At 43.1% G+C, this 11,258-nt stretch overlaps 1 protein-coding gene across 1 annotated transcript; it reads right to left on the reverse strand.

The window, feature by feature from the left end:
* Window positions 1-1,600: 1,600 nt before the first annotated feature.
* P2RY1 (purinergic receptor P2Y1) lies at window positions 1,601-7,394 on the reverse strand. The gene has a single exon (XM_006071489.3). It carries the CDS (start codon window positions 7,281-7,283, stop codon window positions 6,162-6,164), a length of 1,122 nt encoding a protein of 373 aa, XP_006071551.1. The 5' UTR covers window positions 7,284-7,394; the 3' UTR covers window positions 1,601-6,161.
* Window positions 7,395-11,258: the final 3,864 nt, after the last annotated feature.

An 11,258-nucleotide genomic window follows, 5' to 3' on the forward strand; every position in this document is an offset into this window, starting at 1 on the left:
TTCCCCCTGAGTGCAGTACTGACTGCTCCACACGCCTCCCACCTCCCCACCCCCACCCCTCCTTACCCATGTCCATCTCTAAGGGACCTCAGTGCTGTCAGCTGCTCAGCCCAGGGGCCTGACTCCATCCACAGCTGTCGTTTGGATCATCAGTCCTAGAAACCAGGCTGGCTGGGGATGTTAGTCCCCATGGTCTACCCCAAAGCCACATAACCTTGCAGGGTTAAAGCAAGTAAGCACAGTATTAATATTTACATGAATTTCTAGTGACATATGTTGTCTTAAATGGCCCATCCATCAGACTTCTAAACCACAACAGATCTACTTTGAATTTAGGACATGCTTTTTACATTTAGAAACAGAAACTGGGACCATATTTGGGGGCAAAATTTTAAACCTCCTGAAAAGAAAATGTAAACTTTCCAGTTCATCAAAAAGAGAAATTAAACACAGTATATTTACTTGTGAAGACATAAGGTTCTCTGACTGCAATCCCGGAGTGTTTTTGAAAATCGCAGGGTGCCCAGAGCTTTATGGCAAATTCTTCCTAAATCAGAAAGATAATTATCTGTATAATTTTTGTCTCTGCACTAAACAAAACACACAAACATATGTGCACAGCCACAAAACTTTATCAAAGCTGATGTTAATAAGTGAGGATTTCTGAGTGATGAAGTCTGGATAGTAGACTTCCAATAAGGAGTAGACAGCCAATTAAGGAGTTAAAACTGAGTGACAATACCGTAGGGGCTGCAAGAGATCTGCATTTTTCTATCCACAGGATTTTGTGATAGGGGACTTGTCTCAGCAGACAACCAAAAAATCAATGAGGGACCAATTGTGTATTTACCTTCTCCACTAAAGAAAATAAAGTAATGCTTTAAGCACATGTCCATTCCAAGTACAGGTTTTCACTGCATAGCTACACACACACATTCACACACTCACTCTTGGAAGAAGCAGGCAGTTTAGGCTAATAGATAAATAGAAACCACAAAGGATTATTAGAATGACTACCTCCATGGATTAAAAATTACAGGAGGCATTACATTACATTAGATTACAGCTGACATTTTAAACACAGAACACTAGTATGAGAAATATGATTAAGATAGTGCTGCATATTTTCTTCAAAGAATTAAGTCAGGTTCCTGTTAATAATTAAATAATAAATAATGATGATCTTATCAATTATCTTGTACCAGCATTCTTTCTTTAACACTTCACTTTTTACAGTCCAGGCTGCATGTTAAGAGATGCCTATACTAATTCAGTACATCCTATAGTATTTGCCAGCCAATACAGTGGGCTTCCCTGGTGGCTCACCAGTTAAGAATTCACCTGCAATGCAGGAGCTTCAGGAGACACGGGTTCAATCCCTGGATTGGGAAGATCCCCTGGAGAAGAGAAAGGCAACCCACTCCAGTATTCTTGCCTGAAGAATCCCATGGACAGAGGAACCTGGTGGGCTACAGTCTAAAGGGCTGCACAGAATCAGACATGACTAAAGCGACTTAGTATGTGCACACGTAACAGTACAAGTCAAAATTTGAGGAAAGTTGAAAGTATTAATACTATAATAACATAGAAGCCATCAGACCACATTTCATAGTTTTATTGAGACTTTTTCGGTTTTCATTGTCTATGGTAGGTATAATTCTAATGACCACGATTATACCAAAGCTCTGCTGTTATTATCAACAGCAGATACAAAGTTGGCTGCCATGCTGTGAACACACACACACACTCCAAGTTGTACACTCCTGCATGCAAACTTATAGGAAATGTACATTCCTTTTAAAACACAATTATGCACAATTAGTCTGGAATCTGTTAAGCTACCATTGATATAGATAAACCTGAGAAAGCACAAAATGTCAAGTAACACTGTTTCCATACCAGTCATTCAATGGCACTATTCACCACAAAGAAATCTAGTTCAATTACCTATATTAAAATCACAGATATTATAAAAATAAACATTTTTGCAAAAGCACTAACACATACTAGAGTTCAAATTCACAATTTTTGATATGTAATATATATTCCCCTTCATGTTAATTTGTAATGATGTGTATAATATAATGTACAACAGAATTAAAAAAAAAAACTGTTAACAGGATTCAGCAGCCAAATAATATATAGATATTATTGTAAAACTTGGAATTAAAGTTATCAAATGAACAGAAAAAACATTAAAATTACTAGCAATGTTGAACTTGCTGGTAGTGTGTTACTTAGAAACTTCATCTCTAAGAAATTAAGATTATGCTATTTCACCTTAAGAAGAAACACAACATAAAAACTGAAGCAGAATTGAGCAGAGTAATTGATTACACCAGCTGTCTCTTTCTCTGTCCATCTCCCTTAAGTATTTCCTTAAATGCTAATATTGTATCTATAATGCCCATCTCACCAGACTTCTAAAACATAAGTGATGTCGATTGAGTTTAGGACAAACCTTTTGCAATTAGAAATGGGAAGCTCTGACTGTATTTGCAGATACAATTCCAAACATATTGAAAAGACAATATAAATACTTCTATAATAGTATATAAAATGTAGACAATACAGACCCAGTATTTGGCTAAGATATTCTGTATTTACTATTGATCCTAATGAAAGTTTGACACCAAACTGTGTCTATGTAGGAAGAACCCTAAATAAAAAGATAAACGTGCAAAAGCATTTCTAGAGAAAATGAATCCCTTGTATCACAAAACAGATTTTCATATTTTAGATTAAAAAAAATCTGAAAACTTAAAACATTTCAAGATACTGATATTTGAAAAGCATCATAATATACAGTAATTAATTTTATGCATCATACATTATGTAAAATACACCAATGTGACATTAATATTATACATTGTAATAAATATAATTTACATCAGTATGTTGGAACTTTCAAGAAAGTTTTTCAATCTGTACAATGGAAGGACTGTGAGCTTCATCAATAAATACTATTATGATAGTTACAATTTGACCAGCAAAGTTAAAGCTTTACTATATCTCTAACTAGTTACACACCTTTATTGTCATGAGTCCAATTCCAGCTGCTGTAAGCACTGACATCTCTGATATCCACAGGCAGTATAGTGGACTGCCCTGAGACAGAAAACTTACAGGTCATATCCATTTCACAACTGGTGAACTTTGTACGAGTTTTTTTAGCCAAGGACTGGCATTCAGCAGTCCTGGAAAATACAGCAGCAGATTTCATGCACCTCTGGCTGCCTATAGTTCTCTACTACATCCCCTAAGGCCCCAACAGATGGATATCATCCAGCCCTTTTAATCCACGGAGAGTGGTCTTGACAGGGTCAAGAAGTCCCACAGCTGGCCAATGGGCAATATTGCCATTTTAACTCCAAATTCTACTCTCATGCCGTATCTCTCCTGCGTCTGTGTGTTTAGCATTTCAATCCAAACACACACACACTGATGTTCAGTGGGTCAAAGTTGCCGACTGATGAGCCATAAAACACTTTGGCATTCAGTTTTGTAGTGTGAAATTTAGTTAATTGCTACATTCCTTAATTTTTTTGTTTTTATCAAAATGCCAGCAGATTTCTGCCTTTACTGGTAAAATACACACTCTTTATCATAAGTCATGAATCAGACCTTCAGCCAATAGGTCACTGCTTTATCTTGACCCTTGGTATGTTTTCATCATTAGCAGACTCATCCCAGAGACCACTTCGTGCCTGAAAGGGGTTAGAGAGATCATTCTTGTCACTATTAGGCAGGCAACTGCATGTCATCATTGTCCACTATGTGATGTATGACGCTAAGGAAGAAATACTGTGGAAATAGCATGTCAAGGAGTAAAAGGGCATTTCTCGTCCCTGTTTACCTCCACACTGGAGCCACACTCCAAAAGAAAGTTCCCTGGAAGCTGAATCAATGTACCTAACATATACTGTAAACCAGGCTGGGCATCTTCAGACCTAAAAGGAAGAACACTAAAGTAAATAAAGGTGAAGGAATATTATAGAAATGTGTATCATGAGCCTTCGAGTTCAAGGATGGTACAGACTTTGATATTTCCACTCTGGCCAATTTAGTGGTATTAATCATGTCTCACTGCACATGATATTTGACAGGGGTAACACATTCATGACATAGCTTCGTCTTTTTCTTTTAGGATTTCACAACAGACAACACTGCAGGATCCTAATCAAATGAGAACCTAGTTAACACTTCTCTTTCCTCAAAATGAGGTGTAGGTAGGACATCTGAAAGGTTTCCACTTGATTTGGTTTTTATAATCCTGTGTCTTAACACTGAACATGGGAAAAAGTCACACTCTTTAGGGTGGTTAAACACAGCTTTTCAGCTTTTATTCATTGGTCTTAGTAGTCAGAGAAAGTCTAAGAAACTGAAGGGCTCACAAATCTGAAATCCATCCAGACTCTGCAAGAACTGAAGCGCAGCTCTGACTTTCTTATTGCCAGGTCCCACAGGGCACTAAGGTTCTTACCTTGGACGCAGCCCCAAATTGCTCTACATATAAAGTGCTTTCAAACAAGTTTCCCCACCATCAGTTGCAGACTCTGATGCTGGTTTGTTGGCATGTCTTCACCATGAGAAATTCCTTTGATATCGGATTTATTTATTTGGTGTTGTAAATGGTCACCTCACTCATTATTCTACATATATCAAATTTGACCGTTTCAAGGGCTAGAAATGCAGCAATTCAGTATTCACTAAAAATCATTATGAAAGTTATTGAAGTATTTTATAGATTTGTCATTACTGCCTGACAGAGGTAAAATATAAAACACTGTCCAGTAGTATTCGCTTAAACTATTAGTCTGATTAGTAGTTTCTACACCTCATTTTGTAGTGCTGTGGTACTTCAAGTATTTAAATTTAATTCTTCATATTTCCCTTTCCCATATGTTTGGCATTTTCGCTTCAAAAATGAGGATGTAAGACCCAGCAAAGCATTATAGCACCTCATTCTACCACCACAACACATGCAAATTCTGCCTTCTTGTTACACTGCATTCCATGTTTTCCACCATTTGGAAGAAGTCAAAAAACAGAGAGAGAGCTTTTACACCATAATTAATTTAAACTAAAACCCTTATTCTAAAAATGTCATCTCCCCCATCTTGGTCCCTCATACATTTGAGAATATGCTTGCAGGCTATGCATTATGGATGACTGTCAACCACTCTCCCTCCTGCCGACATCCCTCAACTTGCTAACAGCTATTCAACTTTGATCTGTAATTTATCTGTGATTTTTAACATTGTTTTTACAGATGGAAGTGAGCATTTGTACTGGAACACAAACATAATCCTTGGGCGCTGCACAGCAGTGGTGCAAGCAAAAGCTCTTTGTCACAGGAAGTCTAACAGAGTTTGTGGTGTTTACAAGGAAAGTACATGCACTTAGATTATTTTGAAGGCATTTTACCTGTAAGATAATATACAGATGATTCCGTCCACAAACATTTAGCACCCAACACAGAGTAAGCAGTTTTCTAGAAACAATTGTGAGATAATCCCTTTGGAGACTTGTAAATTCATTGACTTGATTTTTCTATTCAATTCTCCAGAGAAATTCAGCCAGCTACCACCTATGCTTATAGGATCAAAAAAAGACACCCAGCAGCAATCTGTTCATCTGCTTCTGAATGGACTGACTTTAGTATTTTGGTGTATGTCTCTAATCTAAGAATGTAAAGTTTCAATTTGTTCCTACCTCAGATTATTAAAGACAATAAAGATTAGACAAATCACAAACTCAGGTTTCAGGTGGTCAGTTTTCTTGGAGAAAATATTAATATCCAAATAGCTTCAGTACTCATGTACACTTTAAAGAGAAGAGTTTGCAAATTTTAAAGGCAGAAGAGAAAGTAAATATTTAAGGAGGGCAGTATAATTTTATGTTACATACTTCTGGTTAGAAAGAAGGAAGCCCTGGAGCGAAGGAAGTTAGACCAGAAGTCTAACTTCTGGTTAGAAAGCAAATCCGAACAAGCCAAGTGTGGGTGTAGGCATTTCCACTTCTATTTTATTTGTTAATTCACTGCTTTCTTGGCTTGAATTTTCTCTAAACTTACTAGAAACTGAAAGGGGAAAAAAGCGCTTGGCTCTATGAAGCATCCTACCATGTTACAAAGTGGGTGTTTGGGGATTCCTGCATCTTCACAAGCTTGTATCTCCATTCTGCTTGAACTCTGATAAAATATTGAGTGTCATGTCTTCACTCTTGGACTGCAAGTTTGCCTCACTTCTTCTGGAAGCTTTCCTGGTGGCTCGGGAGAGTCTCCTTCTGAAAGTATCTCCTGCCAAGAAATAGAGAATGGGGTCCACACAACTGTTGAGACTTGCTAGACCTCTTGTCACCTGATAAGTGGCATACACCCTATCATTGAAAGCACACATTTCTGGGGTCTGAAAATCCAGCCGGGCCCTCAAATTCATTGTTTTCATCACGTGGAAAGGGATGTAAGACACAGCAAAAACAGTCAGTACAATAATCACCAGGTAAATGGATTTCCTCCTCAGAGGCGAATTGTCCAGGTCTTTGTAAATCAGAGCTCTCACAATTAATCCGTAACAGCCCAAAATCAGCACCAAGGGGACACAGAACATGGCCACGGTCGTGCACATACTATAGATGAAATAACTTCGCAGGTACTCGTCTGAGGTGGTGTCATAGCAGGTGATGGTTTTGTTTTTCCGGATCCCGGTGCCAGAGTAGAAGAGGATGGGGGAGATGCCCACCACCACGATGAGCCACACCAGCACGCTAATATAGACCGCGTTCTTCTTCTTGAGCCTACCCAGGGACTTGAGCGGGTACACCACGCCGCTGTACCGGTGCGCGCTAATGCAGGTCAGGAATAAGATGCTGCCATAGAGGTTCACGTGGAAGATGAACCTCTGCAGCTTGCACATGGCATCCCCGAAGATCCAGTCGGTCTTATTGAAGTAGTAGAAGATGAGCGCCGGCAGAGTCAGCACGTACAAGAAGTCGGCCAGGGCCAAGTTGAACATGTATACTGAGATGCCGCTCCACGGCTTCATGTGGAAGACGAACATCCAGATGGCCACGCTGTTGCCCAGGAAGCCAATAATGAACACCAAGATGTAGACAGCTGGCAGGTAGTAGAACTGGAAGCCTGTCTTGGTCAGCGCGCATTTGAACGGGCTGGCGACGGCGGCGGTGGAAGTCACTGTGCTGTTTCCCCAGGGCGAACCAGGGTCGGCAAGGAAGGCAATGTCCGTCCCGTTGGGGACCGCCGGCCACAGCACCTCGGTCATTCTCTCCTCCCCGACTTAGGCGGCGGCTCCAAGGGACAAGCGGCGGCAGGAGGGCGGCGGCGGCGGCGGCGAGGGGCGCAGCGAGCATCGGAAAGGCTGGCGAGCAGACGGGAGCTGGAGCCGGGGATCCCTGAGGGAGGGGGCGCGCGGGGGCTCGCCCACGCCAGCTCCGGCCCCGCGTTCGCCGCGGGCCATGAAATCCGCCCTGAGCGGCGACCGAACCCGGCTGGCCGGTGGACCAGCAACTTCCCCGTCCGGCCGGCAACACCGAGGTTACACAACAGGGCGCTCAGGACACCCAAGCCGACAACTTTCCGACTGCGCTTTCCCTAGGGACCGAGGGTTCGCGCTGGAGAGCGCGCCGGGGGCCTCAGTGAGGTTGAGCCAAATTCGCTGCGCTGCGCTCCGGCGTGGGGAGGGCGCGCCCCAGCCTCCTTCCCCCGAAGATCAACTTCGTTTGGGCATCTTCCTTCTCCCTACCTTGCAAGCCAGCAGCTCGGGTCTAGGGCCCGCGCCCCGCTGCCCTCAGCTTCTGGGGGCCATGGGAGCGCGCGTGGCCGCAGACTCGTGCGCTTCTGGATCGCGTCCGGCTCGCAGTCTGGGTGATCTCGCAGGCTTTTCTAGAGACCTGCTCCGTCTGGAGTGCAGCGGCCGGAGGGCGAGCCAGGCTCCCTGCGAGGGTGGGCGGAGTTTGGGCGCCGGGCGAGTCCGCGCGCCGCTGGGAGGAGAGGGGCGTGCCTCCGTGAAGCCCGCCCGGCTGCCTGCCCGCGCTCTCCAGGGTGTTCGCTCCGATCCGGAGACGTCTTCGGGGAGAACTGGTCTTCGCCGTGGGCCGGCGCGCTCAGCTTCTGTCCTGGAGCCACTGCCGGAGTCGGCGGAGGACGCGGGGCGCGCTCGGTCAGGGTCAGGGCTAGGGCTGGCTGCCGAGAAGCGACTGGCCCGCCAGCGTTCCTCGGCTCTTCCGCCTGCTATCTTCGGCAAAGTGAAGTTGCTGACACACAGGAAGCCCCTCTGACCGCTCAGAGCCTTCTGCCTAACACCCTGGAGCCGACCGAAGGAGACTGAAGTCTCCAGGGCCTTCAAGAACCACACCAGGTGTTTGCGTGTTTCAGGCAGCCTGCAGTCCCCAGCTGGGAACGCCCTGGCATTGCAGCGCTCCGCGCTTTAATGAGACCGGATTCCTGGCGCTTGCAGAAACCTGCTACTCCCAGAAAGATTTCAAAGGCGGGAGGGAGGGTGTGGAGGGAGATGGGGAGCATCTCTTTCTGTCCTTCAAGTCTCCCTTTCCCTTTTTATTTTCGTATTGTTTTTCTTAATTAAGGAACTGCTAATGAATCGACGTCATTGTTATCAGCGTGAACATTTCTAAAAGGTCTTTGTAAAAATATTGTTAGTTGAACCTTGACGTTGCTTCAGCACAATTTAACTTGTTACCTACCACCTACCTGCCGACTACGCAGGGTCCCCAAATCTTCCTGTTCAGTACGTTTAATTAAAGAATAAAGGCTGCAATAAAGAATAATTAAAAACATATAGTTCGGGAAATAACGACTATTAAATACAACCTTACATAGATACATATGAAGACATATGGGCTTCCCTGGTGGCTCAGGTGGTAAAGAATCTGCCTGCAATGCGGAAGACCATGGTTTGAACCCTGGGTCAGAAGATCACCTGGATAAGTGAACGGTAACCCACTCCAGTATTCTTGCGGGTAGAATTACGTAGACAGAGGAGCCTGATGGGCTGCATACAATCCACGGGGTCGCAAAAAGTCAGACAAGACTGAGTGACTAACACACACACACACACACACACACACACGCACAAAGACAATTTTAACTCCAAAGTGATTAAGGTGTGGTTGGGGGTTTTATTACCAGTCCTGTTTCTTTAGGTTAAAGTGATTAGTCATAAGTATCTCTGGTAAGTACTCTAAAATACTAGTTGAGGCTTTCTTAAATACACTTAGTCAAAAACTGGTTTTCCTGGCTTCAGTGTATCAAATTTTATAGCAGTGTACTTCAGAATTGTAACTAAATAAGTGTGATTGGAAAATAAATAAATTACTAATTACTAAGGGACTTATGGGCCTTCCCTGCTGCCTCGATAAAGAATCTGCCTGCAATATGGGAGACCTGGGTTCGATCCCTGGGTTGTGAAGATCCCCTGGAGGAAGGCATGGCAACCCACTCCAGTATTTTTGCCTGAAGAATCCCAATGGACAGAGGAGTCTGGCGGGCTACATTCCATATGGTTGCAGAGTCAGACATGACTGAGCAACTAAGCACAGGACAGCACAGCAGGAGGACATATTTGGGCTTCCCACGTGGCTCTAGTGGTAAAGAACCTGCCCACCAATGCAGGAGAGGTGAGTTCTGGGTTTGATCCCTGGGTGGAGAAGATCCCCTAGAGGAGGGCATGGTAACCCACACCAGTATTCTTGCCTAGAGAATCCCATGGACAGAGGAGCCTAGCCGGATACAGTCCATAGGGTCACATGGAGTCAGCCACGACTGAAGTGACTCAGCACTCATGCATGCAAGGGACATATCTAAATGGGCCCACACAGGGATGGAACCTAGCAATCTTTGACAATTTGCTAATTAACAATATACTTTATCAGAAATAGTCTTTTTCTTCAAAGGCTTCTCTCTTTGAAGAAAAAATCATCCAAAAAGAAAATATCTGTAAAATACATACCATAAAGATTTCTTTCTGGTCCCAGATGTTGCAGGATAATGTACTCCTAAAAAAATACTCCTGGCTTTGGTATCACATAGGAAAATTCCCCAAAAGGACCAGACAGTCCTTTTGAGGGACACATGTAAAAAAGACCATAAACAAACACATGGCATTGTGAGCAACTCATTGCTTTGAGTTGTGGCCAATAAAACAGCATGAAAACAAATGATACAACTAAAGTCATTAACCCAAGGGCACAGATGATGCTTCTTGATGAAAGTGAAAGAGGAGAGTGAAAAAGTTGGCTTAAAGCTCACCATTCAGAAAACTAAGATCATGGCATCTGGTCCCATCACTTCATGGGAAATAGATGGGGAAACAGTGTCAGACTTTATTTTGGGGGGCTCCAAAATCACTGCAGATGGTGATTGCAGCCATGAAATTAAAAGATGCTTACTCCTTAGAAGGAAAGTTATGACCAACCTAGATAGCATATTCAAAAGCAGAGACATTACTTTGCCAACAAAGGTCCATCTAGTCAAGGCTATAGTTTTTCCAGTGGTCATGAATGGATATGAAAGTTGGACTGTGAAGAAAGCTGAGTGCTGAAGAATTGATGCATTTGAGCTGTGGTGTTGGAGAAGACTCTTGAGAGTCCATTGGACTGCAAGGAGATGCAATCAGTCCATTCTGAAGGAGATCAGTCCTGGGTGTTCATTGGAAGGACTGATGCTAAAGCTGAAACTCCAGTACTTTGGCCACCTCATGTGAAGAGTTAACTCATTGGAAAAGACTCTGATGCCGGGAGGGATTGGGGGCAGGAGGAGAAGGGGACGACAGAGGATGAGATGGCTGGATGGCATCACCGACTCAATGGACATGAGTTTGAGTGAACTCCGGAAGTTGGTGATGGACAGGGAGGCCTGGCGTGCTGCGATTCATGGGGTCGCAGAGTTGGACACGACTGAGCGACTGAACTGAACTGAACTGACACAATATCCTTTCTGTGTTGGTGCTTGTATTTAAGACTGTAAATCTCATCAGCTTTTGCACAGTTAATGTCTCTATTAGACTCTTTAGAAAAGTATCTTTTATGGTTAATAAAATGTAAAGACTGCACCTGCTATTATGCTAGCTTTCATTCTTACATATTTTCACAGGGAACCTATTTTAATGAATTTATGTTGAGAAGTTTTAAATCAAATTCTATGTCAGGATTTTACATTAATGTCCAATAGGTGGTTAGATTTGTTCAATGTTAAAATAGGTATTATGGTAACTTCCTCATAA

The sequence above is a fragment of the Bubalus bubalis genome, chromosome 1 (genome assembly GCF_019923935.1).
Source record: "Bubalus bubalis isolate 160015118507 breed Murrah chromosome 1, NDDB_SH_1, whole genome shotgun sequence".
Classification (NCBI taxonomy): Eukaryota; Metazoa; Chordata; class Mammalia; order Artiodactyla; family Bovidae; genus Bubalus; species Bubalus bubalis.